Source organism: Mesoplodon densirostris, chromosome X (genome assembly GCF_025265405.1).
Source record: "Mesoplodon densirostris isolate mMesDen1 chromosome X, mMesDen1 primary haplotype, whole genome shotgun sequence".
In the NCBI taxonomy this organism is placed as follows: domain Eukaryota; kingdom Metazoa; phylum Chordata; class Mammalia; order Artiodactyla; family Ziphiidae; genus Mesoplodon; species Mesoplodon densirostris.
In genome coordinates, this window is record NC_082681.1 from 90,561,183 (window position 1) to 90,588,822 (window position 27,640).

The 27,640-nt window shown below is 48.0% G+C and overlaps 1 protein-coding gene across 3 annotated transcripts; it reads right to left on the minus strand.

The window, feature by feature from the left end:
* Positions 1-487: 487 nt before the first annotated feature.
* GNL3L (G protein nucleolar 3 like) lies at positions 488-27,640 on the minus strand. Of its 3 annotated transcripts, none has more exons than XM_060087274.1 (16): positions 27,539-27,640; positions 25,225-25,293; positions 18,389-18,429; positions 17,448-17,555; positions 16,590-16,706; positions 15,767-15,850; positions 15,099-15,234; positions 14,070-14,173; positions 11,775-11,919; positions 9,648-9,735; positions 8,987-9,161; positions 8,758-8,900; positions 8,314-8,450; positions 6,380-6,507; positions 2,637-2,856; positions 488-796 (listed from the first exon to the last, which is right to left on the minus strand). In XM_060087274.1, exons 2-16 carry the CDS (start codon positions 25,241-25,243, stop codon positions 714-716), a joined length of 1,728 nt encoding a protein of 575 aa, XP_059943257.1. In that variant the 5' UTR covers positions 25,244-25,293; positions 27,539-27,640; the 3' UTR covers positions 488-713. The 3 variants fall into 3 exon arrangements, with proteins under 3 accessions (XP_059943257.1, XP_059943255.1, XP_059943256.1); XM_060087272.1 differs by having other exon boundaries at positions 15,078-15,234; XM_060087273.1 differs by having other exon boundaries at positions 15,078-15,234; positions 27,466-27,544.

Sequence of the window (27,640 nt, forward strand, 5' to 3'; positions counted from 1 at the left end):
GGGTCCCAGCCAGAGTGCTTCAGTTCAAGCGATTCCAACTCACAGTCTGCCCAGAAATGCCCCACAGCAGCAACCTACCAAGAGGTACCTTATTTTCCCTTTGTGTGAACAGGCAGTGCTTACCTCACCTCAGCACCAGTCAGGCTTGTGTGTTGTCTTTCGTCGACTCTATCCCTAGACCCTTCCAGAGACTCAGAAGGCTCATCACTGTTCCCCCTACTCCTGCTGCCACCCAAGCGAGGATCTGTGGGCTTGGGTGGGAGGAAGATGTGTGACCTGCAGCCCACTGCAGGGATGTCTTGCTGCTGAGCTCTGTTGTGGACTGGTAAAGAAATCATCACCCCCACCACCACCGAGGAAGCCCCCGATCTACAAGCAGCCTAGCCTCCAGTTGCATGTTTAGCTCTCCAAGAGGGTTTTGTGAGGGGTCGGCCCTCCAACCAGCCCAACCTATAAGGTGGGGGATAAATTATTAGCATAAGGGATCTGCTGATAATTTTTTTTTTATTTCTCTTGAAAACAGAGTACGGATTAAATAAGGGTATTCGGTTTGTCAGTTTCAGACACTTGGGACTTTTTTTCCCTGGAGAATGGAGGGAAGGGGGGTTGGGGGAAGGGGCTCTTTTAATATGTAGGTGCTTCAGGGACAAGCAAACCATTTCATCTGTTATTTCCACCAGGACTGATGCTTGGAGTGGGGGAAGGAGGTGAGATCAGTCACCAGCACTGTCATCAGCGTTGCCAGAGAGGTCAAGGGCGGACATCATGGAAGCAGACAGCTTGCTGGCGAGTTTATCTGAAGATGGAGAAAAATGGGCAGTCACTTGGTGGCTGGCTTGCCAACAGGAGGCCTGCAGGAGCTAGCCTACATTTACCTTGGTCTGCACCAAACTCCCAAACTGGCTCCCTAACCGCCTCCTCCCCACCCAACACTAAACAAAACAACTGGTGAGCTACTGGCAGCCACTGCTCAGCCTCACAGGAAGACCCACTTGTCTACCTATGAAATGATCACCCCAAAATAGCTTGTATCTCAGAGTGTCAGACTACTGAGCTTCAAGTATTTTTATCTCTTCCTAGTATCAAAACAGCTGTTTTCTTTTACTGTGTTGAACTTATTAGCACTCTGCCATGACCCTCAAAGCTCTCACTGCAAAGGGGCAGGATGGCAGTAGGGGCTTTGAGCCTGAATGCTCACCTCCATCCTCCAGGCACACCCTATTGTTCCTCAGGATTCCCCTCAGACATCACGTCCTCCTGGAAGCCTTCTCTGATCACCCCTACCCCACCACGACCTCCAGGCTGGGTTAGGTTCCCTCACTGTGCTTTCTATGTCTTCACAGTGATCACGTTGTGTTGCCAATGTCTGTTTTCTTGTCTCCTCCCCACTCCCCAATAAGACCAGCAGTTCAAGGGCAATTCATCTCTGTATTCCCAGGACTCGGCGTGGAACCAGGCCAAGAGCGAACGCCTATGAACATAGTCTAGTTCAAAGAACAGGGCTCATGCGATCAGTCAAATCTAGGTTTGCATTTTGGCCCCATCAAATACCTTGAGTGTGTCACTTAATGTCTCTGGGCCCCAGTTTCCTCACTTACCAAATGAGAATAAGACTTTTGCAATGAGTTAGTGAAAATTAGTATAGCATGAAGACCTAAATGGACCAGCCATGCAACAGACCACCATTCAAATGAAGGGAGAAGTTCTTTTGTGAATTGATGGGGAAATATCTATAATATATATTGAGTGGAAAAATGATGTGGCACAACTGTATGTTCAGGAGACTAGCCTCTGTCTACAAAAAGAGAACAAAGAATATACAGATATTTGCCTGTGTACCTATCTCAGGAATGAGATACGAGAAATTAACTGGTTGCCTCTGGAGGGACGCCTGGAAGACTGGGGGACTGGAAGGAGACATTTTCATTGTATATTCTTTTGTACCCTTTGGATTTTGAGTATGTCGCCTATTGATTAAGTAAACATATATAGCCTGAAAGCTTCTTAACACATAGAAAGCAGGTGATAAATAAATGGTGGGTATTTGATACATAAAACTAGGCCAGGGCTTCCCTGGTGGCACAGCGGTTGAGAGTCCGCCTGCCGATGCAGGGGACACGGGTTCGTGCCCCAGTCTGGGAAGATCCCACATGCCGCGGAGCGGCTGGGCCCGTGAGCCATGGCCGCTGAGCCTGCGCGTAGGGAGCCTGTGCTCTGCAACGGGAGAGGCCACAACAGTGAGAGGCCCGTGTACCGCAAAAAAAAAAAAAAAAAAAAAAACTAGGCCAGTGGTTCTCCAAGTGTGGTCCCCAGAGGAGCAACATCACCACTAACTGGCAACCAGTTAGAAACACAAATTCTCAGCGCCCTGCCACCCACCCACCCAAGGTCCAATTACTCAATTAGAAACTCTGGGGGTGGGTCCCAGAAACCTGTGTTTTAATAAGCCCTCCAGGCAATTCTAATACAAGCTAAAGTTTGAGAACCACTGTGCTAGCAGGTAAGCCTCCTAACCCATCCCTGCCCCCTAACCCTGGCCTGTGGCTGGACACAGAGAGATGCTCATTCAGGAGCCCCTAATTAAGGCCTCAGGTAGGTTCTTTTTGGAGCACAGGGGGGTGGTCAGGTACCCCTACCTGTACGCTTCTGGAGCTTCTTCTTATTCTTCAGGGCAGATGCCAGAGCCTGGCCCTGCTGCAGGGGGTCTGTCTCCATGATCCTCTGTAGCATCGGGCGGCGGTCCACTGGGCAGACATCCACTGAGCTGTTGTTCCTGGGGTGAAGGTCCACATTGCGCTTAGCCCACCCCATCTGATGACGGTTTGGATTGGTGCAATACCCAGTGAGATCTCCAATCTGGGGAAAGAGAGGACAACAGTGAGGTCTGGGCCCCCAGAGTACCTCCAAAGACTTCTGCAGAGGAGGCAGGGACAGGCTTGCATAAGAACAGGAGCCTTGGAGCCACACAGAACTAATAAGCTTCAAGTCTGGCTCCACCACAGACTAGCAGGTGCTTAGTTATCCTTTCAGCCACAATTTGCTCATCTGTCAAATAAGGGTGGACAGTAGGTAGCTTGCATGGCTTTTACAAGAATAAAATGAAAAAGCAGAATTACTTGTCAATGACAATTGGTATTACAATGATTCTTTGTTCAAGTGACCCTTCAAGGTCTTACTCAACTTAACAAATATGTTCTGACACCTATTTTGTGCCTAGCTCTGTATGGGGAAATGTTGGAAAAATGGCTCGGATACAGTCCCACCTTCGGGAAGCAACCAGGCTAAAGAGGAAAAAACCCAACCACACCACAAGTTAGAATGTGGTAAGTGCCCACCAAAGAAATGCAGCACAAGTGACAGAGGCTGAGGGGATGGTGGTGGTCAACATACTTCTGCTGATGGGAGGGTCATTCCTGACTGAACACTGGAAAAGCAGAGAGCATACCTGGGCACCCAAAAGGGTGTCTATTTGGCTGTAATAGAAGGTACATGTGGTCAGTAAAAGGTAATATTGACAGGAAGCTCACTATGTGCCAAGTACCTTTCTAAGCATATACATATATGTGTGTGTTATACATATACATACATATGTATATGTATACATGTACTCACACACACCTGTGTATTAACTCATTTAATCCTTGCAACAATGTCTTTGACAAACAAGGCACGTAACGTCACACAGCTAGTAAGCAGTAGAATAAATGAGAACCCAAGCAGTCAGGATTCTCTATGTATGACTACCTGCTACACTACAGTGGATAAAAGGCAAGGCTACCCCACTGTACAACTATGGGGTTGCGGGGGTGGGAAGGGGCACCATTTACAATATAGCACACCTAAATGGAGTTGTGCAATCGAGTGGCCCTACTCAGGGCCCTGAACCTGAGCCTAGAATTTGCAGTATGGAGTAGGGAACTACTGCTGGTCCTTGAGGAAAAATGGTATGTTCTGGGGCTTATGGGCTCAGTGAGAAATATCAGGGGATGGCCTTAAACTCACAACTTTAAACTGATTTTCCTATAAGCACTGGCGGGACTTTCGAAACTATGTGAAGATGGAAATGGCATGATTCCTTCCACTGTCCTAATGCAGGCCTCATCACCTCTTACAGAGCTCAGGCAACAGTTTCCTTCCTGGACTTTTTACCTCCACTCTGGCTCCTTTCTTTCCAACTTGATTTTTACCCCAGCCACTGGAGTGATAGTTCTAATACATAAACTTGACCATGTTGCTTCCCTGCTTAAGAAACCCTTCCAGATATTATATAGCCATCAAAAATGGAGGACAGAGGATTTCCCTGGTGGTCCAGTGGTTGAGAATCCGCCTTCCAATGCAGGGGACGTGGGTTCGATCCCCGGTCGGGGAACTGAGATCTCACATGCCATGGGGCAACTAAGCCCACGCACCACAACTACTGAGCCCCCGCATGCCACAACTAGAGAGAAGCCCTCGCGCTGCAACAAAGAGCCCACATACCGCAGTGAGGATCCCGTGTGCCACAACTAAGACCCGATGCAGCCAAATAAATAATTTTCTTTTTTAAAAATGAAGGACTGTTCTTTAAGTAATCATGTGGAACAATCTACAAGATGAATTTGTAACTGAAATAAGCAATGTACAGAACAATAAAAACAGCATACGACTATTTGAATTGAAATTGATCTGTTGGGACTTCCCTGGTGGCTCAGTGGCTAAGAATCTGCCTGCCAATGCAGGGGGCATGGGTTCGAGCCCTGGTTCGGGAAGGTCCCACGTGCCGCGGAGCAACTAAGCCTGTGTGCCACAACTACTGAACCTGCGCTCTACAGCCCGCAAGCCGCAACTACTGAAGCCTGCACACTTAGAGCCCGTGCTCCACAACAAGAGAAGCCACTACAATGAGAAGCCCATGTACCGCAACGAAGAGTAGCCTCACTCACCACAACTAGAGAAAACCCACGCACAGCAATGAAGGCCCAACACAGAAATAAATAAATAAATAAATAAATAATTTTTAAAAAGCATTGAGATAGATGTTATCTGTTTTTATGTATATGTGTGTATAAAGATGGAATCGCTCTGAAAGGACACTCAGGAGTGGGCAGGGTGGCTGGGAGAGAGAAGCAGGAGAGAGATTTACTTTTACTGTATACCCTTTACCTTTCCCCCCTTTTTTTTTTGTGCCCACGCCACACGGCTCATGGGATCTTAGTTCCCCAACCAGAGGTTGAACCCAGGCCCTCAGCAGTGAAAGCGTGGAGTCCTAACCACTGGACTGCCAGGGAATATCCTACCTTTTCAGTTTTATACCATGTACCTAATCAAAAAAATATCTTAAATAAAATGGGAAAAAAATTTTAAACCCTTTGCCTCCCCTCCCCCACAAAACATAACCAACTTTCAGTGTTTACCTATTACCCATGGTTTAAAGTCAAACTCAAGGCCTTCAATGATCTGACACCAGATTCATCTTTCCCCGCCTCTACCCTCACTCCAGCCACCTCAGACCACTAGTGATTTCTGCAAAATAACACGCTCTCGCCCTTTTGGGTCTTGGCACACGCACAGGCTGAGCCCCTGACCACAGGCTGCTGGCCCCCCTTGCCCAGAGAATTCCTCAACCTTCAAGACGTGGCACAAGCATCAAGGCCCGCTGGAATACTTCCCTGACCCACAAGTAGTATAGGTTAGGGCCCTTAGATCCATGCTTTCCCAACCTCTGCCCCCAACCCCAGCCTGTGTGTCTCCCATCACAGTGTAGATATCTGTGGATGAAACCACTAAACTGTGACCTCTTGAAGGGTGGCGATGGGGGACTGGCCGACGTAGAGGCTGAAACAGCCTCCAGAGATCATAGCACAGCATATCAACTTGATCCTGTAGGTGCTGGGGAGCCATGAAAGGGCAGGTGACCTTTGGGACCTGCCATATGGAACAAATGTCCAGGTGGGAGACAACTGGAAGCTTAGGCTAGGGTTACAGGAATGGTAGGAATAGAAAGAGGCCAAGAGCATCTCTTAAGATTTAGGAGGGAGAAGCCACAGACTTGGTGACTGACTGTACATAGGATCCAGGATACTAGTTAGAAGGAAGGAAGAATCAGGGTTGCCCAGGTTTGTAACTTGAACAAGCGGGTGGATAGACGGGGATCCTGTTCTCTAGGCTAGAGCTGGGCTGGGAAAGCTGCTTGAGAGAGCATGCCTCCTCCTTGGACCTGCCACTGGTTGGCAAAGGATGCACCCTGCCTAGCACTGAGGAAGCCCACAGGGTGTGAATGAACAACCCGCATCTCCCCAGTATTATAGGCGGACCTTGTGGGAGCCAGGTGGAAGGGACTGACCATTTCCCAGAGCCCAGGGTAGAGGAGAGTGTTGCCATGAAGAAAGAGAACAGGTACCTTATACACCGTGGTTTTATTTTCCATGGCATCTGCTATTTTCACCATCGGAGAATGGAGCCACTTGATCTCCATTTCGAGCGGGTCCATGTCACCCAACAGCTCATCAGATTCTCCAGTGGCCAAGCCTTTAACACAATAAATACCACTGTCAGGGCCCTGGCTCCTCCCTGCTACTAGCCCCCTGGTCAGGCCTCAGTGGAAAGGATATGTGGACGCTGCCCAGGGGAGTCAGGAGGGAAGGCTCTTTTATTCCTGCTGGGAGGCCACATGACAAAGGATTCAAGATGTGGGTTTTGCAGTAGGGTACTCGCCTGCTGGGAGCTGATCTTGGAGCCTCAGCTTCCTCATCTGGAAAATGAGAATGCCACAAGCCCTATAACAAAGGGCTGCTGTGAATCACAGCAGAGGGTGCCTGAAGTGCACTGGCCTGAGACACTGCTCTGTAAATGGCAGCTACTGGGATTCCCTCCCCAGGACCGGGCCTCTCTCCCTCTCTCTCTGGTGCCTTGCCTACAGCTGGCCTCCACTGCAAACCACAAATGTGTCCATTGCCCTGGGCCCACACTACCTTCCCACCTCTTCTCAACTTTGCCCCATCCCCTTCCCTGGGCCTCTAATCCCTAATCACTCTTCAAGATTCAACACTAGGGCAACTAGGAAATTCTCACTATTAACCACTCCCTCTTCTCAATTTCTGGGACCTCAATCTTTTGCCAAAGTACATTCTCACTGCCAGAGCCCCGCTTGCCCTCACGCACAGCCGGAGTCAAGCATCATCATAAAAATGTGAGCACTAATTCCTCCCAACTACCCACCAGATAGAAAAGCAAAGTTCGGAAAGAGGGCTGACTTGCCCAAAGCCACATGGGGGTAGGCAAGCCTCTTGTCCTCATTTGTAATCCAAGCACACTAAAAGGCCCAGAGAAGGAAAGCTACTGGCCCTCAAGAGAAACAGGGTAACTAGAAGCCAGGCCAGCCAAGGCTTTCTCCACTACCCCGGAGTGTCCACAGACAGGCCCAGAGAGCAAGGGCACCTTTCTTGGGTGGGGTAGAGAAGAAAGGAGCCATCAACCAGAGCTGCAGATGGTAGAGTATCTGAAGAGAACAAACTTCCTACAGGAGTTTCTGAAAGTCATACCTCTGTACCTCAACAAATAACCATCTTAATAACAGCTAATATTTACCAAGCATGTACTATATGCCAGGCAGTGTTTTTACATAGCAAATAAGTCTTCACAACTATCTTATCAGGTGGGTGCTACTGTTCCCATCTTACAGATGACATCATTGGACATGGAGAGCTTAAGAACTTGTACAGCACCACACAACTAACAGAACTCAAATTTTAATCCAGGCAGTCCATTCTTTTAACCACTTAGATACTGAGTTGGGAGAATCTTCAAAACAAGGCAAGAGAGCTAGTTTGAATGCCGCGTCTGCCTGTCAATGACCATTTATCAAATATCACCTTTCTGTGTCTCAGATGTCTCACCTGCCAATGCAGATAAAAGTAAAACTCTAGAAATGGACATGCAATGGCTGTGACAAAACCTAGAGCAAAATGAGAAAAGGGGTTTTTGAGAGGAGTATCTCAGTCCACTCCAGGCCTCAAGAGATGGGGAAAGGAAACTCATACTTCATAAATACCTCACCATGTTCCAGGTACTGTGCTGCTTTTTTTCCTATCTACCAAGAGCCCACAACCAGCTGCCTCCCTACCCGACCCCACCCCCATATTCCCGTGACCCAGATTACAATTCTCCACCTTGTGGGAAAAGACATTAAGGTTAAAGCTAGTTAAACAGTTTTCCCCAAGCCAGAGTAGAGCCAGAGCAGGGGGAGGTCAAATGTGGGACCTGTTGTCAGGTCTGTGTGGCTCCACTAGGGCAGGACCAGGTGCCAGGCAGGCCAACCTACTCGCCCTTACTTACATTCCATGGTGTCCTCATTGGCCTGCTCAGTATCCTCAATGTCGAAGACCTCAGTCATCTCCTTAACGATCTCAGCACTGAGATGGGCAGGCAGAGTGTGGGTGGAGGGTGGGAGTGTATAGAAGCTGATCTTCCCGCTGAATTGGGAGGTGGGAAGAAATTGGTGATCTCATTAAGACAACAAATGACCAATCAAAGAGAGAATGAGTTCTCAGGTCAGAAACACTGAGGGTCAACTAGAAAACCCAGACAGTTGCTTCTGAACAAGAAGTTGAGCTGCTGGATAATCACTGGGCGTAAGTTGCCAAGCAGTATGTGACCTGGTGCCTTGGACTTCCCTACCCCAGAAGCTAGGCTGCCCCGCCGCTGCAGTGAACACAGATGATCCCCTTTGTGGAGCCTGACTCCCAGCAGGCTCCATCCTTACGCTTACCCCCTCCTCACCTCACCCAGTCAGCCAGGACAGCTTTGGCTGCCTGCTCCTGACTGTATATGCCCCCCTTCTTCTTCTTCCCCAAGCGGTGGGCCACTGCAGTCAGAAAGTGCTCAGTGGTCTGGAACCCAGAGACACCGTAATAGTTGGAAATCTGGTGAAGAGAGGAAGAAGAGAAATCATGAGGAAGAACGAAGGGCCCTTGGAGCAGGGTAGGGCATAAGCAAGAGGCCCGCGTACCTCCTCCAGGTTGCAGCGCTGCAGAATGGTCTCCACTGGGGTCACAGGATCCGCCAGCTTCTGCACATGAATGCAGTTGCACAGGATGGAGCCCACCTCCGAGTTGGGTCCTGGGACAATGCCCGGGGCATCCAGCAGCCTGATGAATTTGTCCAGGTAGACCTCCTGCATGAACCTGGGGAGGGAGAGGGGAGATATGAGGACACAGGACGGTGATAAGCCCAGATGTGCCTGGCATCCTCTAGGCTCCAAGCACCCAGTTGAGAGATAGGGTGGGACAGATGGCACACAGATGAAGGTGGAGAGATGTGGGGTCTGATTCTAGTCTAGCCTCCACCACCGGGGACTGAGCTGCAGGACCACAGGCAAGCTTCTGACTCTCTGAGCCTGTTGCTTCACCGAGGAAGTGGAGCTGCTTATTCAGAGCCCAATCTTGCGTGGTGTCGGGGAGGCTTCAGGGAGCTAAGTGGGGGAAACACCCAGCTGGGTGCCTGGCCCACAGCCAAGGTGTGCCAGGTAAATGAGGGCTATTAGTGGGACTCCCATGCCCAGGGAAGAATCAAAGGCTGGTCCAAGATAAGGGACAGGGGCTGAAGGCGTGGGAGTTGGGGGAATGGTAGGGTGAAGGATCTGTGAAGTGGGGGAGCAGGCAGGTGCTTACTTGGTGACCCCAGGAACGGCTCCCACACTGCACGCACGGCTGCGCTTCAGGCTATTGATCAGGCTGCTCTTCCCAACATTGGGAAGGCCTACAAAGGAGCAGCAGATGGCTCAGGGCAGGAAGGGTCCGCGGGAATATCTGGGACAGCCTGTGTGTGGGAGGCCCAGGCAGGGGCAGTGTGACCAGGCCATGGGGAAACCAAAAAAAGAGCCTGGCCTCCTGCCTTCCCATCCAAGGCCCTGACCAAGCCCCTCCATGGCCTTTCTACCCCTCTCCTCCATACGTGAGCACCCTGGCTAGACATGTCCCTCTCTCTAGATGTGACACTCACCGCCTACCTACAAACAACCTGGGAAAGACGCTCAATGCAAGGCCTCTGTGACAAAATCCAGTGGAGGGTGGACACTGGGAAATGTTGTAAGACAGAACCATCCATCCTGGTGTATAATTCGCCTGGCAGGGGGTGGGGGGAGCTCATCTCCAGATGTCAGTCTCTGAGCAGCTTTCTGCCTGTGGTGCGTGTTTTTTTGTTTGGGCATCTGTGAGCACCTCTCAGCCTATGGATGTCCTTGTGTATTTCTTCCTCACTGGGTCTCTCATTCCCACCATTCTCTTTCTCTGTGTGCTAGAACTTACATATGTACTGCTCCCTCACAGATGTGCCTGTGTATATATCCCTCGTGTACGGAAGTCTCTGTATATCTTCTGTCTCTTGGTTGTTCTCATTCTAAATACCACTGCTTTTCCCATTTCTGTCTTTCCCACTCCATCTTTTTCTCTATCATATCTTTCTTTGTCTGTGTATCTCTGTGTATCTAAGCACCTCTTTCTCTGCCGGTTTGTCTCACTGTATCTCATTCTGGCCATTGTCCTTTCTCTCTAATTCTCCCCACCCCACCAATTCTCCCTCTTTGTAATTCCCTCTATGTCAACTCCTCTCAGCTCTTTCTGTACATGTTCCTTCTCTCCATGGGCTTGTCTCTATACATGTATGTCCTTCCATACGTGTTCCACTGTGTCTCTTTTTCTCTGTGCCTCCCTAATGCCCTCTGTTGTCTCTATTTCTCTATATATACATATATATCCGTCTCATCATAGACGTGTATCTGTCTCTGCGACTCTGGGGTGTGACTACGTCTGAGGGTCGAGTGTATCCAGGCACGTGCCTCTCCGTGGCTCTATTTGATTGGGGAGGGGAAGCAGAGTTGGGTGAGTGTATGGGAAGAGCTTGGTCTGCATGTATTTTGCCTCTGGGTCTGTACATGTCTCCATACATGTGGATGTGTACATGTGTTTGTGGACCTGTATGTGTGCATAGGTCTGGGGGTGCATTCCTCTGTGTCTGCATCTTTGTTCCTGCCTCTTTCTATGTGTATCTCCCTCTGAATCTCTCTCTATCCCTGTGTTTTTCTCACTCATTCTTTCCTTGGGTATGCATGTCTGCCTCTCTACTTACATGGGAGGGTCTCTAGCCCTCTTATGTTTCTCTGCAAGTCTCTGTGCACACGTCTTTGTGATCATATCTCCCTCTCTCTGCATGCCTCTGTCATTCACATCTGTCTTCCCTTTCCACTCCCCACCAATCCCACCATTTGGCTTCCCAAATCTTCTGTGTCTATTCAGGTATGCAAATCTACACCTTTTTCTCAGTGTCCAGCTTCACTTCCTCTCCCTGCGGGTCTCTCTCTGCCTCTCTCCATTTCCCTGTTCCCTTCCCACCAGCCTTCCCTCAGTACCCTGGGTTCCAGGTTTGAGCCTCAGCTCCGCCTTGTCTCACCCAAGGCTGAGCCCTACAATCCCTTTCCCTCCCCTGAGCCCCAGAGTTCTTATCTATGAAAAGGAGGTGTTCACCCTTCCCTCCCACAGCTCTGGTAGAATGAGATGCGGCCAACTCCAAGCCTGGCCCCGCACATTTGGTCCACGGTTCTAACGCTCAAACCACGGTGGTGATCCTGAGTATGCCTTCCCACGTCCACCTATATCCAAATGACAAATCACAAGACCCTTCCTGAACAGCTCCTCTCCTCCCCCCACAAAAGTAACATGAAGTTCCCAGAATCCTTTGCCCCAGTGAAGCCCCTGCACAAGGAAGAAGCCTGGGTCCCATGACCTCCCCCAAGGCCTTACCCACAACGCCCACACGGATATGGGTGCGCACTTCACCCAGGCGGCAATAGTTCCCCAGAACCCTCATGAGATTTTCAGCTCCAAAGCAGGCTTTGCTTTTCAGCAGTGACTCGGAGGCTTGATCCACTGGCACACTGCAGCGATTCTGGAAAATGAGGGGTATTATAGAAGAGGCATCAGGCGGGAGATGTGGTCTCAGCTCAGATTTCCAACTTTCAGGGCCACCTCCCTGTGATCACTGAGACCCCCAGCCTGAAGGAGAGGGCTTCTCACACAGGCCCTGAATACCTGCCATTTCCCTGCTTCCACGAGGCCTATTTCCCCACTGTCTTTGCATCTCCAGTCTTCTCTGTCCCTGCCTGTCTCTTGCCTCCCTCAGCAGGGGCAGGATAGCATCGTTGCCTCTAGGCAGGCCAGGTCTGAGTTCAGCTCTGCCTCTCGCAGGCGTGTGTCTGGCAAATTCTGATTCCATTCTCTGGGCCTCAGTGAACCTCGCCTACACAATGGGGACGTTTGCCTCCCTGTCTGTGGAGAGAAGAGATAGTGCCTGGCCCACATAAAGTCTACCTTCCCTTGATTCCCCACACAGGACAAGGCCATTTCGGCCTCCATCTCCTTACTCCTGATGCAACCTCCTCTGCCTACAATGCCCTTTCAGCTCTTCTTCTGTCCTTACTTACCCACCACAGTACTTCAAAATAGGAATTGACTCAAATATCTATTAATAAGAAACAGATTAAGGAGCTATATCCTTGAAGTGGAACACAAATGAAAGAAAGCTGTTAAAAAAGGATGCTTATCACATTTTTGCCATGAAAAAGGCCAAAAAATTATAAAGGAGATATCATGTTTCTCCCAGATGGACAAAGATTTAAATGTTTAATGAGGCGAGGACCCGCGCGTCACAGGGGCACCGAGCGAGGGTGGCGGCGGGGTCGCCGGCTGAAGACTCTCTGCCCCTGAGGCCTGATCGGGCGGTCGCGCCCTCCCTGGCGGCCTTCGCGCCCCCGGCAGGGCCGGTGCCCAGGCCTTCGGCTGGGGGCCTGCTGGCCCTCCGTCGGCGACCCCAGGCGTCCGTCGGTCCGTACATCCGGCGAGCTCGGCCTGCCCCGCGGGGAGGGTCGGCCGGGCCTGAGCCTCCCTCCCCGTACTCGGGAGCCGCCGCTGCAGCGTGGTTTATTGACAATCATTTAACGTGCTGAATCGTGCTGGTGAGCCGGCACAGTAGCTAATGCAGCAAAGAAGAACAGATGCAGATATCTTTTTTTTTAATAAATAAATAAAAAATAAATGTTGAATGATATCAAATGTTGGCGAGGGTGCAGGGAAATAAGCCCTCTCACACATTCATCTATCCCATTAGTGGGAAGATAAACTGGTACAGCCACTGAGGGGTAGGGGTGGAGGAGGTGGGGTGCTGGGGAGCAATTTGTCAGTGACTAGGAAAATGTAAAATGCAAAAAGCCTATGACCCAGCCGCTCTACCTCTCAGTGCCCAACCTACACAAACACTTGCCCACTAGCCAAGACGTGTAAGAATACATGTTGTAGTACTGGTTATAATAATTAAAAAAATTGGAAACTAATTTTATTTAGCATCAAAAAGGTAGAACTCTATAGAAAGATCTTCAAGGGGGAAAAAAACAAAACGCAGGATGACATATATGATACTCGCAAACACTATTTTCTCTTTATATATAAACACATCCACATATAATATAACGCACAGAAAAATATCTAGAAGGATACACACCAAACTAACAATGGTGGTTGCTTCTGGGTATAGATAAAGGAGATTGGAATTAGAGGTACCAGCGTAAGGATATTCAAGCTTCATCTATACAGTTGACCCTTGAACAACACGGGTTTGAACAGCACAGGTCCATTTATATGCAAATTTTTTCTCTAGTAAATACTACAGTACTACATGATTTGCAGTTGGTTGAATCTGCAGATACAGAACTGCAGATATGAAGGGCCAACTCTAAGTTATACACAGATTTTCCACTGTGCAGAAGGTGGATGTCCCTAACCCCTGTTTAGTTCAAGGGTCAACCGTAATTGTTTTTATTTTTTCTACTTTATTTTTTTAAATAAATAAGTTTTATACCTGGTGCAAAACTGAAAAAACAAATGTCCCCCAGGACCCAGTTTCTCTCCATCAAAGCAACAAATGTTTCTGTATACTTTAATATCTTCCATTGGAAACACATTTCTATGTTAATGATATAATTAGAAATCAGTGTAGCCCCAGGCTACCCTGAAAGAGGCTAGATGTCCCTGGCCCCAGCTTACCAGGTTTTTGACCTGATGCTGGGTGCTGGCCTTGAAAGCCACGACTGGCAGCTCATTCCGAAGGTATTCCAGCCACCTCTCCACAACCTCCTTGGGGACCAGGTCTGGGGAAAATAGGAACAGAGAGGACTGGAGAGGAGAACATCACCTCGATGGCTCACTCCAAAGATGCAGCCACCCACATCCAAGACTTGGCCCACCTCCTGCCAACAGATATCTCCCTAGCACTCACAGTCCCTGTCCAGTCCCCAGGTTAGAGTTAGAAAGGACAGTCTAGTCTAGGGGACCAGTTGGCCCTCCATGAGGAGACCTCTGTTTCCTCAAGGAGAATGGGTAACCAGCTGTATGGTCCTAGATGCCTTCCTTCCAGACCAGGGGGCCCAGGGTACCAGAGGCCTCCCAAAGATTGTGCTTCCCATCCCCTCCCTGGATCATTCTAGGTTGGGCCAAATGTCAAGAATAACCTTGACAAAAATGCCTACCATTTATGAAGAACTGAACATGTATGTACCAAGCACTTTATCATTAATTCTCCAACAATCCTGTGAGATTGGGACAATCACAGCCCATTTTACACCTAGAGAAACAGAAGCTCTCAGGTGACATAACTTGTCCAAGATCCCAGAGAAAACAGACAGCAAAACTGGGATGAGACCCAGACCTGAGTGACTCGTGAGCTGATGTGCTCTTCTGCCCCAGTGTCTGGGTTCCAGCTTCGGAGAAAAGAGGAACTCGCCAGGGTTGGCCAGTCACAGATAAAGCTCAAAATGGCAAAAACAGGGGACTGAAAGGCAGACAGGCTTTAACTCCATTCCCAACTTCTGCTGCACTGTGTGTGTGGTGTGTGTGTGTTTAGACAAGTGACCTCACCTCTCAAATCCCTGGCTTTAAAAACTCGAACAAGAATTCCTACCTTGCACAACTGTTATGGATACCACTGAGTTGCTGAGTGTCAGGGTCTGGGCCAAGCTAGTTTTTCAACAAGGCCTGGCCCCTGCCTTGCCTTACCCAATACTGTCCAACACCCACCAATCTTGTTCAAGACCAGGACCAGCTTCTTGTTGCCTTCTGCCCGCAGGACAGTCTCCTCCATTTGGAAGCAGCGGCAGCCCAATGGGTCCCTGGCATCCAGGACTTCTAGAATCACATCAGAGTATTCCACAACCTGCAGGACAGGGAATGAGGGATGAAGGCAGGGAAAGAACTGGGTAGCAATCAACAGGCCCATGAAAGAAGAGGTCTCCACCTTAGGAAAAACAGAAGCAGAGAGGAGACAGGACTGGATTGATGCCCTCCCTAAAGGGCCTTAAGAAGTGCGCCCCCGGAACTTCCCTGGTGTCACAGTGGTTAAGAATCCGCCTGCCAGTGCAGGGCACACGGGTTCAAGCCCTGGTCCAGGAAGATCCCACATGCCGCAGAGCAACTAAGCCAGAGCGCCATAACTACTGAGCCTGCGCTCTAGAGCCCACAAGCCACAACTACTGAGCCCGTGTGCCACAACTACTGAAGCCCGCATGCCTAGAGTCTGTGCTCTGCAATAACAGAAGCCAGCACAATGAGAAGCCCACGCACTGCAACGAAGAGCAGCCCCCGCTCGCTACAACTAGAGAAAGCCCACACACAGCAACAAAGACCCAATGCAGTCAAAAAATAAATAAATGAATAAAAATTTTAAAAAAAGAAATGGGCCTCCATACCTTACGGAACTCCTTGTAATAAGCCTTCCTTGTGGCCTCATCATCCAACTGAGGAAACATATTTAATTCCTCCAAAACTTCCTCCTAAAGGGAAAAAAAGACAATGGTCCAGGGGAGGAAAGAGAGTGAGAGCTGTCTTTGGCAACCATGGGAGGCTGGGAGAGCCATGTGAGTCCCAATCCACCAAAGAGCAGCTTGTATCAGCGAACAAAGCCAGGAACTAGAAGAAGAAAGGACAGACCCACATGGTCCATGTGTGTGCCTATTTGTAAGTCTGTGTTCGAGCACCAGCTAGAGGCCTGGGATTGCACCTGAGTGTATAAGGGAGGAATGTAAGAGGGAGGTATAAGTGAGAAAAACAATCTATGGGGAATGTGGGATGGAGGAAGCAAAATGTGTACTTTATATTAGAAAAGGAACTTTGAGTTGGAAAGTATATATTCTGTGAGATGAGAATATATGCCAGAAAGGCAGTAAGAAGTCCTAGAAGGAAGACTCTTCTCTTAACTTTCCCCTCATGTTCTCACTCCTTCTCTCCCCCTGTCCCCTAGTCCAACGCCTCCCCACTCCCAGACCCCAGTCTTTGGGTTCCAGCTTGGGAGAAAGGACCTAACCAGGGTTGTCCAGTCACAGATAAGGCTCTTCACCTCCCTCTCACCCTCCCTCCATGTCCCTACTGTTTCCTGTCCTCTCTGAACTGATTCCCTACTCCCCCTCCAACAATCTCACACCCTTCCTCTTTCCTTTTCACAGATCAATGGCAAAAGATGCTTTTGAGCAAACCCACACCAGTCCTACCCAGGGGCAAAGACTGCTCTCTTACCTCGTGCTCAAACTCCTCCTGGCGTCGCAGGACATCCTGACAATAGCTTTCAATGGTCCTGTGTCGGTGTTTCTCTTGCTCCCGGGCAGCCTGCTGCTTCTCCCTCATCTCCTCAACCTAACAAGTGAACGCACACCAGGGCTGTAGCTGACTAGGTCTGCAGTCTAAAGGAGGGATGGAAGACCAAGAGTAACAGGGAGCAGGTGACAGAGGGAGAAAACAGTGTGACATGGCACAGGTGGGAGGAGCAGGGATACAGGAAGGGAGAAGATATGACAGCAAGAGATAAGGGGTTTGAGAGAAAGAAAAAGACAAAGAGATGAAGGAAGGGAAAGCATGGCAGACACTAATACAAGGAAGGTGTATGAAGCTGAGAGAGAATGTGTTCTAGGTAGCGGGAAGCACTTAAGACCAGAGAGGAAAAGAAAACAAGGTCCTGGGATGCTCCATAATTTACAGAGCAGCAAAAGAGACTGCAGAAAAGAAAGAAGGACATTCAGGAGAGTGAGATGACAGGAAAGCCAAAGTGAGAGTGTTTCAAAAAAAAATCATGGTCTGAAATGCTGAGAATTTGAATAAGATGAGGGAAGAAAGCTATCCATGAGTCTGATATCAGAGAACATGCTGGTGAAGCTGGCAGGGGTCATTCCAGTGGAGCAATGAGAACATAAACCAGACAGCCATGGACTGGGAGGTGAGCAAATGGAGACACTAAATCAAGTATCAAGGCAACCGCCCTCTCTTCCCCTTTCCACAAACAGCCTCTAACAACCCTAACAGTTCTGGCCTTTGCCTCTCAACATTTCTGTGGACCTGGCAGTCAAGCCAGGCCCTCTCTTTCCAAGGGAAAGGGCTTACCCTCTTCTTCTTTAATTCAGCCTCCCGACTGGCATGATCATTGGAGTGAACAAACTGGTGAGCGGAGGCCACTTTGGTGGCTGCTTTCTTCCCATTCTGCTTTGCAGGCTGGTCACCACACAACAGGGAAAAAATGAACAGACCTAATGAACCCATGGAAATCACCCTTCCCAGTGGGTGTTAAAGCTGCTCAGAAGTGTAGTTGTTGGGGGAAAGAGGAGAGAAGCAAACAAAAAGGGCTCTGTCCCCAGAGGTCTGCCCATCTGACTAGAGAGAGACCCTTCTTCCCCTAGCCAGGCAGGGACGTTGCAGCCCTTGGAACAACAGTAACAGCATCACCTAGGCACTTGTTAGAAATACCAGTTATCAGATGCCAAGACAGACCCACCAAATCAGCAACACAAGGGTAGAGCCCAGCAATCTGTGTTTTAACCAGCCCTCCAGGTGATTCTGGAGGGCTAGTTAAAGTTTGAGAACCGCTGCTCTGACCCAAGTCCTACTTGTCCACAACTTTCTCAGCAGGACCAGGAGATCCAGGAGCTGGGGCCAAAGACTGTTTGAACCTCCCTCCTCTCCATGAGCAATAGGGACTTGGGAATTAGATAGACTCAAGTCCTAGCTGTGCTACCTTGAACCTAAGAACTTTCTCACTGAGGCTGTTTCTTCATCTAAAAAATAGGATGATGACAATCCCTAACCAAGGTAAACCAAGCACAAGGCAGTATATGGCTTGTGGTGGGAACTTAATAAATGCTGCTGCTTCTCTGCTGAAGCCACCCTGAGAGGGAGGGAAAGCCAGATCTACTGATTCCAGTGCAGTGCTCTGTTTGGAGTCACCCAATATCTACCTGGTTTTGTGGGCCTCTTCTAGGGTGGGTAACCTGTTCCTGACCTTGTCACCAACAATGGGTATACCTTACCTGAGCGTGGAACCAACTTACCTTCTTGCAGCCTTTGGAACTTTTACCTGGCTTTTTATTTTCTAAAGAAAAAAAAAACCGCCATCATCCACCTACCCAACATTTGTTGAACCTTAATGGAGGTCAGGCCACACTGGGAACCTAAAGAAGCCTCAGACACCATGTCTGTCTAGGCACACAGGACAGACACGGAGCTGGCAGCAACAGTGTCAGAGGAGGTACTGGATATAAATGTTTGGGGTATTCAGTGCAAACTGAAACAGTTCTTAAAGGAATCCTGTGAAGAGAGCAACTTGAATGTGTGCTTCTGACTCCTCTTTCTCTCTTCCAACTTCTAGCTGGGGCAGCTCAACAATTTTGGCACCAGGCTGAGGTGAGGGGCTGGTAGCATGGGAAAGTGATCTGAGGGTTAGAGTTAGGGACCCTGGTTAGGGACTCTGAGGAGTCCCAGCCAGCTAAGCCAGAGGAGATGCCCTCAGCACATGGGGAGAGAACTGTCCCTTCCTGCTGACCCTGCTCATGTCATTGCCTCCAAAGGGAATTGCGCTACACAGCTAAACTGCAACCTCCCTTTGATTTAAGGAGGAGAGAGTTCACCTTCTACAATCACGCCTTAACAAAGCCCAGGAACTTAAGGGGCCTCTTCCCACTTCAATGAGGAGTCCCGTCTGTCATCTCCTTCACAGCTGGCCTCTCAGAAAGAATGGTTTCCCTTAATTCTCACCATTTGCAAGGGGGCTAAAGGAATTCTTAGAGGGGGAGGTTCTGGAAGGTCAGGATATATGCTACAAACAAATATAGGAGCAGCTTGAGATTATCAGAGAACAGGCTCCCCAATCACACTAGGTGGTTCACACCAAAGCAGAGTTAATGTAGGAAACAGAGGATTTAAATACTACTGCAGGACTTCCCTGGTGGCACAGTGGTTAAGAATCCGCCTGCCGACGCAGGGGACACAGGTTCGAGCCCTGGTCTGGGAAGATCCCACATGCTGCGGAGCAACTGAGGCCGTGTGCCGCAACTACTCAGCCTGTGCCCTAGAGCCCATGCTCTGCAACAAGAGAAGCCACCGCAATGAGAAGCCCGCACACCACAACGAAGAGTAGCCCCCACTTGCTGCAACCAGAGAGTAGCCCCCACTTGCCGCAACCAGAGAGAAGCCCGTGCGAGGCAACAAAGACCCAACACAGCCAAAAAAATTTTTTTAATAAATTAATTAAATAAATAAACACTACTGCAAGTTCTTAAAGAGATTCAAGAAGATACTTCAAATGAACTGTGTGAGAAAAAGATTCCCAAAATTTGATATTGAATAAAAATTCAATTGATGTAGTGAAAAAAAAGAACAGACATCACTAATAACCAAATTAATAAGCTAGAAGGTCAAGGGAAGAGCTTGCTTAAAACAGGACAAAAATCCAAAGAAAAGTAAAAACAGGGGCTTCCCTAGTGGCGCAGTGGTTGGGAGTCCTCCTGCCGGTGCGGGGGACTCGGGTTCGGGCCCTGGTCCGGGAGAATCCCACACGCCCCGGAGTGGCTGAGCCTGCGAGCCACAACTGCTGGGCCCGCGTGCCACAACTTAAAAAAAAAAACAAAAAAAGTAAAAACAGAAAATGGAGAATGGACTCAGGAGAGCTAGTATCTAAATTAACAGGAGTTCCGGAAAGAGAAAAGATACAAATGGAGAAGCAATTATTTTTTAAAATAATAGATGAAAGTTTCCCAAGTTGAAAACAGGATTGAGGCTTCAGACTAGAAAGGCGCATGGAGCATCAAGATTAACAAAAAAGACATATGCCCTGGGCATACACTGTTGAAATTTCTGAACTCCAAGGATAAAGAGAAAATCTTGTAAACTTCCAAATAGAAGGCATTCCCAACAAAGGTGAGAGAAGCAGACAGCCTTCTCAAATCCACAATTCTGAACACTTAAGACAGAAGAATAACCATTACAAAGTACTGAGACAAGGGACCGTGTTCCAAGCTAAATTCCTATAACTGATCAATATATCACTCTTACGTGAAGGTAAAAGACAGACATGTGCAAAGATTACCACCTGTGTTCCCTTTCTGGTAAAACTACTTGAGGAAGTATACCAGCAAAAATAAGCATAAAATCATGCTAAAGGTCTCACTTTGGAAGAGTAGGGCAAAAATAATTATTTAACTTTGGTAAAGTGATAGAAAAATTTAGTTATGCTTGATATAAATACGAATGCAATTACCAACATAATTTTAAGTCCTGGTGGAGGATTTTTTTAACTTGTTAAACTTTTTTAAAGTAATAAGGGAATAAGAAGAAACAAACAAAAAATATAAAATAAGATGGTAAAAATCAGACCAAACATATTAGTTATCATCATGAATGTGAATGGGCTGAATTTCCCCATAACAAAAAAAAAATCAGATCCCAAGTCTCCTTTTCTTCCAAAGTACTCATGTTGCAATGAAAAGAATGTGAGGTTTGGAAGGAACCAGGTCTGGCCATTTTACTCAACAATTTCCATCAGTCTAATTTCCCTGGAAAATGAGGGCCTGCACTGGATACAGGCACACGATGAAAGAAGATACATCACTTAAAGTGGGGAAAAACATCTGCTTCAGAGAGGAGAAGGAGTGGGGAGGAGAAGCGAGGAAGAGGGTAGGGGTGCAGCCACCACTCATAACACTGCAACACCCAGGAGCCGCTGTTACTGTTTTTTAATAGCTTCAGAGAGAAAACAGCTACCATTTTTTAGCCAGCCATACCTAGGTTCCTGTTCTGGCTCAATACCTACCTAGCTATATGACCTTGAAGAATTTCCTTAAATCTCTCTGACCACCAATATCTCCATCCACCAACTCTCATATCAATACTCAAAGGTGGATCTCTCCATTCATCCATCATCTCCCATACTCTCATCCCACTACATCCCTGTATCCCCAGCCTGGCAGTGACTCTGCCCCCATCCTCCATCTACCCTGCATCCGACTTCCCACTATGCCCTCTGAAACTCCCACTTGGGAGATCAGCACTCCCCTAATTCTTCCATCTTTTCTTGGGAACAATTCCTCAAACTCCTGCCTTAATAGAGACTCAGCTCTCCCCTGAGGACACTGCTTCACCTGCAGACCTGAAAGGTGGCTATTAGTTTATATGAACATGAATACCTTGGAGCCAGTAGGTGCAGGAGGTATCTTGCAGACTCACCACTGCCAAACCAATTTCTCCCCCTTGTTAAAAAAGAGGGGGGCGGGGGGGAATCCTGCTTTTTTTGAGACTGCTGCTATGCCTGTCACCTATGAGTCACTTTTCCTCTTTTATTGAAGCACCTAGCTCATAGCTTTTTTTTCTTAATTATTTTTTTTTAATTTTTGGCTGCATTGGGTCTTCGTTGCTGCACGTGGGCTTTCTCTAGTTGCGGCGAGCGGAGGCTCCTCTTCACTGTGGTGCACAGGCTTCTCATTGCGGTGGCTCCTCTTGTTGCAGAACAGGGGCTCTAGGTGAACGGGCTTCAGTAGTTGCAGCATGTGGGCTCAGCAGTTGGGGCACACGGGCCCTAGAGCGCACAGGCTTCAGCAGTTGTGGCACGTGGGCTCTAGAGTGCAGGCTCAGTAGTTGTGGTGCACAGGCTTAGTTGCTCCGTGGCAAGTGGGAATCTTCCCCAACCAGGGATTGAACCTGTGTCCCCTGCACTGGCAGGCGGATTCTTAACCACTGCGCCACCAGGGAAGTCCATAGCTTTACTTTCAACTGAACTCCTGCCATCATCAACCTGGGCAACTTTGGTGATCACTGGGCCCCTTCCAACTCTCAGGTTTCCCACTTCCTTGACATCCCCATTCCATGTAGCCACCTGCCCACCCATTGCTATGGTGACATCTATGATCATCATCTATAACTGCTTGTACTTCAGAAAGCAATCTCAGACACCCCTCTCAACTATCTTCAAGCACATTTGTTCAACCTCCTAGAGACTTCCAAAACACTGGCGCCACTCCATTCTTTATTCAAAGGCCACCCTATTTCCCTCCCTGTGCAGCTTACATTCCAGTCTGTCATTACGATGGATTACATACCTGTGCCACCAATCACTGATGGTTGTAAATCTTTTAAATGATAAAACATACCCTCCTTTTTAATAGCCATTCAAAAACGTACAACAGTTGAAACTGTATCTGAACACTCTTTCTAGGTCTTCTCAATAACCTTCTCAGATTTAATCATTATCATTACCATTTGGGTCCAAGGTATCTCTAGCCCAGGGTGTAGGGAGCTGCACCATGAAGCACCTCGCCCATCTTCTGCTGCAATCAACCTAGTTAGTCTGATCAAGACTTCAGTTGCAATTTAACAGTGAAAGTCTTTGTTTTGTGTGCACATGTAAAGTTTTTCTATTTAATTTAATGGTCACCATTTTCCCACTAATGCAGATATGTATGATTGTTCTTTAACAGGTAATACAGTCATATGGTTCCAAAGTAAAACCATGTCAGATGTAGAAAACAAACTTATGGTCACCAGTGGGGAAAGGGAGGGAGATAAACTGGGAGATTGGGACTGACATATAGACACTACTATATATAAAATAGATAACTAATGACCTACTGTATAGCATAGAGAACTCTACTCAATACTCTGTAATGGCCTACGTTGGAAAAGAATCTAAAAAGGAGTGGATATATGTATGAGTATAACTGATTTACTTTGCTGTACACCTGAAACTAACACAACATTGTAAAGCAACTATACTCCAATAAAAATTATGAAAAATAAATAAATAAAAATAAAACCATGTATTCTGAGAGATCTCCCTCCCACACTTGTCCCTAGCCACTGCAGTCCCCTCACCACAAGAAACCACTTTATTAGTTTGTCATGCATCATTCAGTTTCTTTATGCAAATACAAACATATATTCTTATTTCCTTCCATTTTCTCCCAGGAAAGGAAACATACTATGTACTCCTGTCAGCAACATGCTTTTTTCACTTAACAAATCCTGGAGATCTTTCCATCTAACAGTTTTTCCATATAATAGTTTTTCCATATACTACTTCCTCATTTTTTTAAACTCCCAGGGTTCCTTTGTATGCATATACTCTATTTCACCAGGTAATTATTGTTTTTCATCACTATTAATAATTCTATTACCAATAAAAATTAATTTAAAAATAATAATTCTATTATTATCTTGTATTTGATATTCTTAAATAGAGTATAACTAATTTTGTTCACTTTTCTTGTGTTGCGTGAAAAAATGATTATTTGCTTTTGGTATTAACATAACCAAAGTCTGATTCTTGATGAAATTTTTATGATTATATAAAGTAAATCAATTTTTTTTCACCAAGCCCTACATAGGCAGGGCCACAATTCACACAGAATACAAGGCCACTGGGTTGCACAATTCTCATCCAGTCTATCCTGTGTGCTATCCAAATGTTATCATTTTCTGCTTGGGCTATAGCAGGATAAAGGCAGGGAAGCACAGAACCAGACCTGTCCTACTGCCTTTGCCTTCCCTCTTATAAGGAAGAGTCCATGCATCACATTTGTCTTCTCCCTCTAGGCTGTAAGCATCATGGTGGGAGGAGGGGGGGGGATTGAGTTAGCACTACTAATTGAGACATTCTAGTGCCTGGCATACAGTAAGTGCCAAATAGCTATGCCTGGTCATGCTGGGCCCTTGGGACACAAAGATGAACCAGATGTCAGTGAGCAGTTAACAGTGTTGTGAAAGAGACAGCCCCAATCATAGAGTCAACAGCCCTGGTTCCTGTGGGTACACAGACAAGTGGAAACCAAGGGAGGAGGTTAACAGGAGGGATTCCCAGAGGAAATGATGTATAAGTTGAAATCCGAAAAACAAGCAAGAGTTATCCCGTTAAAGGATGAGAAGGAAAGGGAAAGAGTCCTGAAGGCAGAAAGAACAGCAATTTATCCACACTGTCTGTTTTATAGGGAAGAAAAATCCAAAGCTCAAGAGAGGTCAGACAATAATTCAGTGGCAGACAGTGTATGTATCCTCTGAGGGGCTAAACTCCAAAGAGAAGTGAAGGATGAATCTTTAAAGCTAATACTTACAGAGCGCTAATTATGTGCCAGGCACTGTTCTAAGTGTTCTACCTACTTTAATTCATTAAATCCTCACAACAACACTGTTAGGCAAATACTATTAAGTAGGAACTATTTTTACCTCTTCCCCCACTAGACTGAAGGTAAGTAACTTGCCCAAGGCCGCACAAGTAATAAGTGAAAGAGCTGAGATTCAAACTCAGTCTGGCTCCAGAGTCCATGCTCTTAACCACTAGTACAATCTATGATACCAACTTGAAGGTACAACTTATAAAGAAAAATGCTAGGCTGTGTTGGGGTTATAGGCAGTGTAATACGGTATTTACTGCTATTCACCTGCAGTCTCTTTGTCAAGTCACTTAACCTTGCTGAGCCTCAGTTTCCTTATCTGTAAAATGGGTATGGGGGATAAGGGGAGCTGTACCTCAGAAGGAAGTTGGGAAGACAACAATAATACCATACGTAAAAGACAGACTGAATGATCTGGTTCATACTGGGCAATTTTTTTTTTTTTTTTTTTTTTTTTTTTTGCGGTACGCGGGCCTCTCACTGTTGTGGCCTCTCCCATTGCGGAGCACAGGCTCCGGACGCGCAGGCTCAGCGGCCATGGCTCACGGGCCCAGCTGCTCCGCGGCATGTGGGATCTTCCCGGACCGGGGCACGAACCCGTGTCCCCTGCATCGGCAGGCGGACTCTCAACCACTGCACCACCAGAGAAGCCCCATACTGGGCAATTTTTTTTAATACTATAAATATTCATTAAAGCTTAGGATTGGGAAGGAGTGGTAAAAGAAACTCACTGTGTCTAAGTTTCATCATGATGACTAGCTTGAAAGCAGGTAGATTCAAATCTGCAGGCTTTTTTTTTCCTGTTGGAATGGGAGAAGAACCAATGTGAAGACAGAGAGTGGAACCACAATGCTATAAGCCCCTTCTGAGCCCCCTGAAGGCAAAATAAAATGTTAAAGAACATGATAAGGAAGCCCTAACAATTAGAGGAATCTGAGAGAAGGGGTTATACTGGAGCTGGCGCCTGGTATGGCTGAGTATAATTAATTATAATAATAATATTACAGGGAAGGTAGTGTCACACTACCCAAAGGGAAATTAGGTCTAAATCTGTCTTCCTGGGTGGAGTCAGTGCCTCAATGCATCAGATATGATACCCTAGGTAAGGGACTAGCACTAAACCTCTCTAAGGGGAGAGGGGTACGCAAGGACAATCTGTTTCTACATAGGGTATTAACTGCACCTCTTTTCCCCAAATAGGGGATTCTATGTCTCATTTACCCTGGAAGTGGGAGGGAAAGACATATCCCAGGAATCTACCCTGAGGAAAAGGGACCTCAGAATAGGGCTTTTTATCTGTATGTCTATGCGGACTGAGGTCAGTGCAAAATCTTGGGGGAGGGGGGAAAAATGTGCACCTGTATGTATGGCTGGGGTCTGTTCCTTGGTGACAGGGGGGAGGAGGGCAGGATGCCTTTTGTCACTCTACTCCAGGATACAGAGGGACTAGATAAACCGGCACAGTGGCTGTGTGCATCTCCGCTGCATGGGAGAGGAACACAAGTCTGTACATCTGTAAGTTGTGCAGGGACCGGGGCTGGGGGGTACTTTGAGTCGCTTTACGCTAGGGAGGGCCATGAGATGGGACTGATATACTGATCTCCACTACAAGGTGACATTAGTGCCATGCTAACAAAGGGGGGAATTATGCAGCTTTGCATGAATGGGGTCTGCACCTTGCCTGCAGTGGGTTACTCTAGCCCCTTCCACGGGAGATGGGATGGGGCACGATCTGTTTATCTTGTGTACGGGTTGAAGTCAGCAGTGTGTTAATATTGAAGGAAAAGGACCTCTGGTTCTCTGCACGGGGGAGGGGGGAATGCAGCTATACATTCAATGGAATGGCCCTTACAGTAGGTGGTGGGGGGGGTGGTTCCTGTGGTTATTTTTCCTGGATAGGGAGAAAAAGATCTGAGCTCCTCTACCTCGGATAAGGGGGGAGCCCACATGCACACACTATATGGGGTGATCAGTGATGTCACTGCTTCTCAACATTGGAGGGCACCTCTCTGCTCCCTTGGGGGTCTCTCCTTTCCTACAGTTGGTGATTCTAAATCCTTGGGGAAGGGAGGAGAGGAGGGATGATCTGTGTCTACGTAAAAAAGAGAATAAATCTGAGCCCTTCTTCCCCGGGGACCCCAGGAGAGGCAGTTCTGACTGTCTCTTCGTGGGTTAAGGTCTCCTGTTGTTTGCTGCAGGGCATTTTTGGTGGGTAAAGCCTTTACAAATTCAGTAAGCCAGCGTCGGGGAGGAGGTGGTGAGATCTGATTTTCCATAATGGGGACTCACTCTAGCCTAGAAGGGGTAAATCTCCGTGCTTCTCTGTGGGATGAGACTTGTGCCTCCAAACACTTAGGGAGGGGTGGTCTACCACCTCTGCAGGAGTGGGGGCGGGACACTGGTCAATTAGTTACACGGGGGCGAGGTAGGGAGGTCTCTAGGTCTTGACGCTAAGGGAAGGAGGCTCACTCCTCTATATATTAAAATTTCGGAGCTCCTCTATTCTGGTGGTCGGGCGGGGGTGGGGGTAAATACATCAAAGCCTCTGCCTAAGGGAAAAGGTGCGCGCCGAGGCGGATCTGTGTGCCTTAGCGCCGGTAGAAATCTGCGCCGTTAAGCCTCGTGAGAAGGGAGATGTGTCTCTTTACGGGTGGGGTCGATGTCGCCACACCTTCGGGGTGTCCACGCCCGTCTACACCGGGAAAATACGGAATGGAACCTCACTACCCTAAAAGGAGGAGGGCACTCGACGCTTCTCCACACAAGTGGGGTCTGTAACTCTCCATACAGTGTGTCCAGGGGTCTACACCTGTCCAGATGAGGTGCGTCTGTGCCCCTCACCCCGCAAGAATGTGTTTGGGCGCATGTCCACAGGCCGAGCAAGCCCTGCCTCTCATCCGGGCCCTTCTACCCTGGAAGGAACCCGACTCTTCACCTCTCTATTCCAGGGCAGAGGGCGCCTCGGGTTTCACCTGAAATAGTTGATCCTTTCCGCGCGGCCGGCTGGGTGAGCGTTCACCACGAAAAAAGAGAGTCGTGTCTTACCTCCACTTCCGGCGGAGATCTGAGAAGAGAAGTCAGCACAACACTGTCGGCGCTCGCGGCATTAGACTACGACTTCCGGATCCCAGCCTCACTGTGCGCGCA